Genomic DNA, 9,724 nt, shown 5'->3' with positions numbered 1-9,724 from the left:
ACAGAATGAACAGCTAACAGTTCACTGGAAATGCTCGAGCTGGCTTAACCACAACCAGGAAGTAACCGTGAATATAGTCCATTGCTGGGTTTGTTTTTAACCCAGCATTTTTTAGAGTGTATTACCAGAAATAGGAAATGTGGGTGTGTACATGTGTGTGTGTGTGTCTTCAACTTCTGGTTGTGACAGGTGGAACTCTATGAAATAAGAAAATATAAACAGTATGGTAAATGTTAAACATTGTCAACCAATGTAAGATTATTGTCATTAAGCAGACCGGATCATCAATGGTTGTTTCACAGAAAGCTAGAGCTACTCTTCATCTCATCCACTGTTCATGAATTTAACATGATTTATTCTGGTATGAATCATAGTATCCCTACTGGACATCAATCGGCACAGTCATTCTTTTATTCCCACTGCAGTAAGGATTTTACACTGAGAGATGTCAGAATGTTGTGTTTGCTGTTTGTGTGTTGATTATTGTGTTTTGTACTACTTAAATATATTTATACCTTTTACTGTGCCAAAATTTGCCCTTTGGGCTTATAATAAACTTTGAACTTGGATAATGAAATAAACTAAGTGTTGAATCTTGAATTATAACTAACAATATATAAAAATATATGTTTACTATATAAAAATCAGTAAAGATTTCAAAGCAGAAATACACTGAAGCACGAGCTGAAGGAGGATGTTTTATTAATGATGATTAATTGCTGAATTTCAGCCAGTTCTGAAGAGTGTAATTCTTTTGCCGTCAACAGAGAAGCAGATATAACTGTTCCCTTGATGTTGCACCCAGTAACCAGAGTTCCCCATAATGCAGTGCCAGGTGCGCCCATGCCTTCGGTCAAACTCCTGTAAAGAAAGACACAATATTAATGTTCCACAAACTCACATCAACAAAAACACTCAATCTCCACCATCAAGCTCCTGACAAAAAAAAAAAAAAAAAAAATATATATATATATATATATATATATATATATATATATATATATATATATAATAACATAAAATATACACAATACTGAATCAACTGCATTTACTAAAACATTTCAGTCTCTCAGTAAAACTCTAGAACTGACCTTCACAATGTAAGAAGCAATGTCATTATCCTCTGTGTAGATATATACAGCCAGAAGAGTCTCGTGCTGCTGCTCTTCACTCATGTCTGAGTTATAGACCACAATCGACATGGTTCATCTGCAGCTGTGAACACAGATTCTGTTTTAATAAGTGTGAAAATATGAAATGGGACAGGATTTGGAGATTAACAAATTTGACAGCAGAAAAACACTGAAACATGTTTGTACAATTACACTAAAAGACATTTACTTGCTAAAGAAGTCTAATCTATCAATCAGACGACAGAAGGACTGAACTGTAGAATATTTGACTGTTTTTATGGAAGACTACTGGCTAGTTGCATTGCTTTCACAGTAGGTTATTGTGTCATTTTTACAGATAATAATTGTGAAAATACAGATACTGTGACCTCACAGCAGTTATTCCATATTTCTGTGATTTGCTGTTAATTTACACTTTTAAACTATTGTAAAATACTGTCAGTTTTACATTTTTATCCGTTACCATCCTATAACACTGAAAAGATTTGCTAAATTTAATTAAACAAAAACGCAAACAATTTTACACCATTATTTGGTAGCTTAACAGTTTGTAAACCATCAAGAGGTATTTTGGATGCACTCACAAATATGATTATAATGAAAAATATGTAACACTTTAGATTACAGCCCGGAAAGTACTGCGTAATTACAACAAATTTACAGCGTAACTTTCAATATTTATAGTGTAACTATACAGTAAGTATGTGTAAGTATAGGGGAACAATATGTGAAGTATTGGGAATAAAGGGGGAACAACCAGGAAAATAACAAATTATTTTATACTTTAAATATTTTATAACTAAGGGGTACTTAAGACATCACGGGCCGTAAATTAAAGTGGTGCTTGTTACCCTCTTATTTCATATAGTTACAGGGTAAGTAATTAATAAAATGTGATATCACTGACTCTGAAACCTTTATTTGAAAAACAACTTTATTAAAAACAGGTCTACAACACTTATTATTCTTTTTTTTAAATCAACTTTTCATTTCAAACTCTAAAGTCCTGACAGAAAGTAACAAGTTTTGTCCATTTTTTGGTTGTTGTTGTTTCTCGCTTGGCTTCCTCCTGCTCTCGTTTCTAAGAAGGAATCCCGTTGCTATTCTGTATTATAAGAAAATACAGTACAGTAAGTATGTGTAGTAGGGGAACAATATGTATATGTATACACTATAATTATTGAAAGTTATGCTGTAAATTCATTGTAATTACGCAGTACTTTCCGGGCTGTAATCTAAAGCGTTACCAAAAATATTAATTTAGTGCTGAAGAAAGCTGCTTATTTAATGTTCGCGTCTAATCTGCGTGTCATTTTATAGCCGTACTGAAAGCAACAATAAACACTTCACCTCATGTCTTCAAAATAAATGAAACGTTTTTACTGTTTTTGAACAGACAAGTGTATTCCATGACAAAGATTGTTTCAGTAACTCAGTATTTTTAATAATGACAAAATGGTGTAATATTCATGAATTTCTTCATGTACTTCAATTCAAGGTTGTGATAAAATGAAGTCAGATGAAAGAATGAAACTGCTTTGTCACACTGAACACATGACAAATGCGTTTTGTCTCTTCTGGTTTATAAGACACACCTACTTATTGGGCACACCGACACTTGCACTTAGTTACAACCAGAAGTTGAAGAGACACACACACACACTTACAACTTCGCCATATATGGTAGGTGACTGTTCTTCTGAATAAATGTGCGACACTTACAAATAATCTATCTGAGATTGAGATTTCCTTCCAGTTCCATTATATGGTTTTGTTTGTGGTCATGTGATTAGACAGATGATTCTGTTCACTGTATTCTCAGCAAAAAGTCTGTATATCATCATAGAAGAACAACTGATTATTATTCAGATGTATTGATTTGGAGAAAAAAATCAAACCAGATCTGAACTGATGTGTGGGAATTTTAATGCCAAACCCAAATTTTCTCACAATCTTTTCTGTTATAATATAGAAGACTAATATCCAAATAAAAATATCCCAATAACATCACAATGGACCGTACAGACTTTAAATAACACAACCACACAATCATCATTCATATATTTTCAGTTGTCTCTCTTTCATATCAGTGAAGTATGTTGAAATAAAGACGTGTTTACTGCAATACCTCGACCATCTATAGTCAGTCTCAGTTCACTCAAACATCTCTGAGAGTCAGACCTGGATTTAAAACAACATTCATTAAAAGCACCATCAACTACTGAAGCAGCTGATTGTTGACCTTTGAACTTTAAACACACACACACCTCTCCTAAATGTCTCTTCTAGTATTAAAATACACTACTATTACATATTTGACCATCTCACACACACACACACACACACACGCACAGTTCGAGGTTGTAGTTTTCTCTCTCTCCGTTTCACTCGCTGCGGTCCTTTGGTTCCCTGTATTTCCACTGGATGTAGTCAAAGATGTCCTTTTCACTGTCCACCAGCAGAGGCTCTCCAGCCACACCTGTGAAACAGAGCAGTCATGTGACATCAGGTGCTACAACTACAGATCATAGGAAAGAATGAGTCGCCAGTTAAAGTAAACCAGCAGCAAGTGAACTAGACATGTGGATGGACTTAAAGTCTGCACTAGGGTTGCAAAGGGGCAGAAAGTTTCCAGAAACTTTCCACGGGAACTTAACCTGGGGAATTTTGGAAATATTCCAACTTGGAAACTTAACAGGAATTTATGAGAATGTATGGGAATTCATTGGATATTTTGGGAAATGTATAATATTTATAATATTTAAAATGTACCATATAAAAAATAAATATAAACAATTTGTTTGGTCATAACATGACATAAGTTATTTTTCACATTCAATTAATTTTAATTTAGTAAATATGTAAAATAAATATAGTTTTATTGCAGTAATTGTTATGTGTTATTTATTTCAGTGTCACATGATCCTGCAGAAATCATTCTAATATGCTGATTTGATACTCAGTTATTATCAATGATGGAAACAGTTGTGCCGCTGAATATTTTTTGGGGAACCTGTGATACTATTTTCAGGATTCACTGATTAATAAAAAGTTAAAAAGAACAGAATTTATTCAAAATAGAAATATTTTCTAACAATATCACTTTAATGTCACTTTTTATCAATTTCACACATCCGTGCTGAATAAAAGTATTAATTTTGTTCAAAACAAGAAAGAAAAACAATTACTAACCCCAAACTTTTGAACGGTAGAGTAAAATGTTACAAAAGATTTCTATTTTAAATAAATGCTGTTCTTTAAAATTATTATTCATCAAAGAATCCTGAAAAAAGTATCACAGGTTATAAAAAAATAATAAGCAGCACAACTGTTTCAACATTGATAACTGAGTATCAAATCATCATATTAGAATGATTTCTGAAGGATCATGTGACACTGAAGACTGGAGTAATGATGCTGAAAATTCACCTTTGATCACATGAATAAATAATATTTTTATGTATATAAAAATAGAAACCCCTTATTTTAAACTGTAGTTATGTTTCACAATATTCCTGTTTTTTTTTTATCAAATGTGCATGTTATGGACTGGGGGAATGCAGGGGGTGTGGCCTCAATAGAATGTGAAGGGTAAAAATTCATTAAATGTTGTTTTAACCAAAATTTATGCTGCAAGATGTTTTTTTTTTCAACCACATTTAAGTACCCTGTTATAGGCTAACCTGCAATTTTGCAAATTCCCTGTTTATTCCCATGGAAAGTTTCCATCTTTGAAAATTCCTGGAATTTTGCAACCCTAGTCTTCACACTCTTCTATGCTGTGATGTGTAACTGTGTCTCACCGGTGACGCCCAGTGGACGGATGGTGTACTCGTTGAGAGTGAAGCCCTTCTCCAGCGCGTGAGTCCTCATGTTCTTGTTGAAGATGTCACTGCCGGTGAAATACAGCACGCCGCAGAAATACTGATCCTTAGGAATGAGCCTGAAGAACCGGAGAGAGAGAAAGACATGAGGAATATGTCTGAAAAACTCATCTGTGTCAGGAACATCCTAAATAATGAGAACCTGATGTCAATACGGCGGTGAAGATACTCCTCCTCATCCTCCTCTTCTGTCTGCAGCTGACACACACCCTGAGGAAATCACATGTCTCATTAATTCATTTATTATTATTAGAGAGACACACTGAGACAGAGACTCACCATGAACTTAGTGTCTCCTTTAGACAGCGTGTCGGTGATGAAGCCGATGGACTCCAGATGATCCACAACAGCGTGAAGAAGCTTCGGCTGCAGGACAGAATCACAGCAGGCGTCACGAGAGGAAAACCCTTCAGACGTTACATCTGAAAACGGTCCGTTACCTGTTTCTCAGACTGAGAGGTGAAGTCCGGATGGGTCAGCAGGATATCAATATCACCGCTCGACTCGGCTCCTGAACATCAACAGATGCAGTTACGACACATTTACATGAACACTGACGTCAGATATCAGGATCAGAAGGATCAGTCACCTCTTCTGTAGCTGCCGCAGATGGTGCCGATGTACTCGGGGTCCACCAGATCCAGTTCTTTGAGAATCAGAGCCTGAAACAACATTAATACAGTGAGACGTCACAAATGTAAATCGATGATAAACATCGAGAAAAAAAAGTCCAACCTCCATTTTCTGCATTTCTGCTCGAGGGATTCTCTTCTCAAACTCTTCAAAGTACCTTTAAGAGATGAAGAGAGGAACATAAAAAAAAACATCATTAAAAAACAGAATACTTTCATGAGAAATACATTTAATTCATAAATCAGATCAGAGGTTTAAACCGGGGAGTTTCGAGAAAAATATAAAAATAAATAAATCATAATAAAAAAGATCTAACTGAAATTGATTGATTGCAATACATGCAAATTTATTAAAATAAAAAGGACTAAAATAAATCATTTGACAAATTTTAAAAGAAATATAAAATTGGTTAAAATAAACAATGATTTAAATAATACATAATACAGAACTATAGTAAATAGAAAAAAGGTATATTAATAACAATAGAAACAAAATATTTTTCAAATATACATTTATAATATTCATTTTTCAAAGTCATAATTATGAGATCAATTCAAAATGATGATATATTAGCTCATAATTATGAAATAAAATGTCAAAATTATGAGATTAAAAAATCATAATTGCTGCATAAAGTCATAATTATGAAATAAAAAGTCAAAATTAGAATATATTAACTCATAATTATGAAATAAAAAGTAACAATTATTAAATTAAAATAAAGATTATTAAATATTATTAACTCATAATTATGATTATTAAATCATAATGAAGAGATAAACAGCCAAAAATTATGAGATTAAAAATCATAATTACTACATAGTCATAATTATGAGATAAAAAGTCAAAATTATGATATTAACTCAAAATTATGATTATTGAATCATAATGAAGAAATAAACAGCCAAAAATTGATAGATTAAAATTCATAATAATTACATAAAATCATAATTATGAAATAAAGTCAAAATTAGGATATATTAACACATAATTGTTCAATAAAAAGTAAAAAATTATGAAATTAAAGAAAAAATTATTATATTTTATTAACTCATAATTATGACTATTAAATCATAAAGAAATAAACAGCCAAAAATTATTAGATTAAAATTAATAATTATTACACCAAGTCAAAATTATGATATATTAACTCAAGTATTAAACGAACAGTCAAAATTATTAAATTTAAAATCATAATTATTACATAAAGTCATAATTATGAGATGAAAAAAGTCAAAAATATATTATATTAACTCATAAATATGACATTTTAGGATGGGGTCCCTCAGATGATCATCATATTTTCTATAAGATTCAAATGAGTCTTACTTTAAGCCGATCTGCTGATGATGGTTCAGTTTGTGTTCGATCTTCTTCAGATCTGAAACGTCAGATGTGAATTAAAACACACGTGTGACGTTAAATGAACGGCTCTGCAAATGACCGACTGCATACAAACCTTCCAAGTTCCTGACGCCCTCGTCATAAAACTTCCTGGCCGCGGCAGGACTGAAACACAGAGAGAATGAGTGTGAATTGAGCTTTACACAACACTCATGTTATCACAGGAAATCAAGAGTGTCGTACCCGATTCCAGTCACTCTGGTTAAGAAGTTGATGGAGGAGCTTGTGTCGTCATTACGAATCTACAGGACAAACAGAACACGAGCATGTCACAATCATATATAATATTATATATATATATATATATATATATTCTCTATGTGACAGTGTTTGATTTCATAAACAGGCCCATCTATGAAAACATGCACTTCTCAAATACCTTCTCCAGCTTACGCAGTTTTCCTGTCGCTAAAAATTCATCAATTTTCTCTGCTATCTTTGCACCAACTCCATCCTGAGAGGAAAAAAAGCAATTTTTCATAAAATCAAATGTCAACAAATAAGCGTTACTCACTTTTCAGGACAATAATGCTATTAAAACCAGAGTCTGTACCAGTTTCTTTGCTTCTGTCCCACTTTTGATCTTCTGTGGGTATTTGGCGATCACAGACGCTGCTTTTCTGGACACAAAAATATAGGTTACATATGTCTAGTTATGACATTATATCTTTATACAGTATTAGACACATTAAATAAAGCTATCTTACCTGTATGCATTGTATTTATGGATGGCTCTGTTGACATTTTTCTCATAATTGGCCAACTCTGAAACAAAAAAGACCATTAAGACTAAGAAGTTACATAAACCTCAGTGTATAAACTGCAAAATCTCACTATAAAATGATATTTCACATTAGATATTTATAATGATGAGATTAAAGTCAAAATTATGATATATTACCTCATAATTATGAAATGAACTGTCAAAATTATTAGATTAAAAATCATAATTATGACAGAAAGTCATAATGATGAGATTTAAGTCAAAATTTTGACTATAAAATGATATTTCACATTAGATATTTATCAAATAAATAAACAAAACAATCAGGAGAATCAGATGATGTTTGAGCGAGCAAACAAGATTTGATGAATATAAACAAATAAAACACTAACAATAATAATATTTAATTATTGTTAATTTTTTACATGTATTATTATATATTATAAATTAAAAATAAATATAAACACGGTGCCATACCCTTGATAGCATATATTAAATTGTAAAAAATGGTGATCATTGATGTTTTATTTCCACTTCAGGTATAAAACAAGGTCTAAAATCACTCTAAAGTGAAGTTTCTTGTTTTAAACGGACTTTATATCAACAAAATCGATCTATTTCCATTCATTCAGCATTTAAAGGTCCAGTTAGCTTAGCCACATGCTAATCCGAGCTGTCACAACAAAACTCACCTATGAGGAAATCTGTGATTCCTTCGTTCAGAGTTTCTTGTGGCGCTTTTCGTTTGCTCATAGTTGAAAGTTATTTATAATATGTATGAATAATGTGTTTATTTTCACTTTATATCGTCTAAGACACAGCTGAGTCAGTGTTCAACACTGCAGGACAAAGCCTTAGCATTAGCGCTGTAGCCACGCAAGGTGGAGGGCGGGGCTTAGAGACGCTCCTCCCGTTACGCATACGTCGCCCAATCAGAGGTCTGTATTTAATATTAAACAAACAGGCACGCCCACACTAGCTACAAAATGTGCTTTTGGAAGCTCAAGTTACACAAATCTGATAAATGTCTTAAATTATCATTAAGAAATATGGCATAAATACACTTTGCAAGCAAAATATGTGATTAAACGAGGGTTTTGAATGATCAAAAAATAGATTTCTTTCATACACCCACAAAAAATCACTGCAATAATCATACATAGGTAATAATTTATGTAGTGTAATAATGCAATGACATTCATAAGTTTGATGCAAACATATTTGGGACACTTTATGGGTGTATTTATTTATCAGATGTACAAAGATTGTCATTATGCATTGAGTGTAATGTGATATTACAGTCAAAACAAGCACCACTGTCATAACGCAATACTAAAATTAATTTCAATGACACATCAAAACTATTGAAAAGAAAGATTTGCTAATACCACACTAACAGCGTTATGATTTATTTGAAGATCAGCACCTTGTCATAGTAGACATTCAACAACTGTTACTGTACATGGCAGCGGAAATACTTTTATTACAGTCTAAAAGTAAAATTCACTCATTTACAAACAATTCTGAACTATCAAACAAATCCACAGAATACTACGGAAACCAATTGTTCAATTAATCATGCTTTAGTAAATGAGAATTATGACATAAAATATCAATTATTACATAAGAGGTCAAAATTATGACATACTTAATTGTAATTATGAGATAAAAAGTAAAAATTATAAGATAAAAAGTCACAATTATGATATATTAACTCATAATTCTGAAATAAAAGTCAAAATTATAAGTTAAAAAGTCACAATTATTATATATTAACTCATAATTCTGAAATAAAAGTCAAAATTATAAGATAAAAAGTTACAATTATGATATATTAACTCATAATTATGAAATAAGTCAAAATTATAAGATAAAAAGTCAAAATTATGATATATTAACTCAATTATGAAATAAAAAGTCAAAATAAGATAAAAAGTCAAAATTAT

General features: G+C 31.8%; 1 protein-coding gene across 3 annotated transcripts; it reads right to left on the bottom strand.

The window, feature by feature from the left end:
- Window positions 1-748: 748 nt before the first annotated feature.
- On the bottom strand, window positions 749-8,664 carry polb (polymerase (DNA directed), beta). 3 transcript variants are annotated; one of them, XR_010895857.1, is made up of 16 exons: window positions 8,471-8,664; window positions 7,762-7,819; window positions 7,608-7,674; window positions 7,434-7,508; window positions 7,238-7,296; window positions 7,110-7,159; window positions 6,980-7,031; window positions 5,753-5,807; window positions 5,607-5,679; window positions 5,458-5,528; window positions 5,297-5,383; window positions 5,160-5,227; window positions 4,937-5,076; window positions 3,486-3,612; window positions 1,092-1,215; window positions 749-861 (listed from the first exon to the last, which is right to left on the bottom strand). XR_010895857.1 is itself a non-coding variant. In XM_067393454.1 (15 exons), exons 1-14 carry the CDS (start codon window positions 8,529-8,531, stop codon window positions 3,518-3,520), a joined length of 1,011 nt encoding a protein of 336 aa, XP_067249555.1. In that variant the 5' UTR covers window positions 8,532-8,664; the 3' UTR covers window positions 2,204-2,238; window positions 3,486-3,517. The 3 variants fall into 3 exon arrangements, 2 of the variants coding, with proteins under 2 accessions (XP_067249555.1, XP_067249554.1); XM_067393454.1 differs by lacking the exons at window positions 749-861; window positions 1,092-1,215 and adding an exon at window positions 2,204-2,238; XM_067393453.1 differs by lacking the exons at window positions 749-861; window positions 1,092-1,215 and having other exon boundaries at window positions 2,252-3,612.
- Window positions 8,665-9,724: the final 1,060 nt, after the last annotated feature.

The sequence above is a fragment of the Chanodichthys erythropterus genome, chromosome 9 (assembly GCF_024489055.1).
Source record: "Chanodichthys erythropterus isolate Z2021 chromosome 9, ASM2448905v1, whole genome shotgun sequence".
NCBI lineage: Eukaryota > Metazoa > Chordata > Actinopteri > Cypriniformes > Xenocyprididae > Chanodichthys > Chanodichthys erythropterus.
Note: the sequence above shows the minus strand (reverse complement) of the source record. Positions and strands in the feature narration are given on the sequence as shown.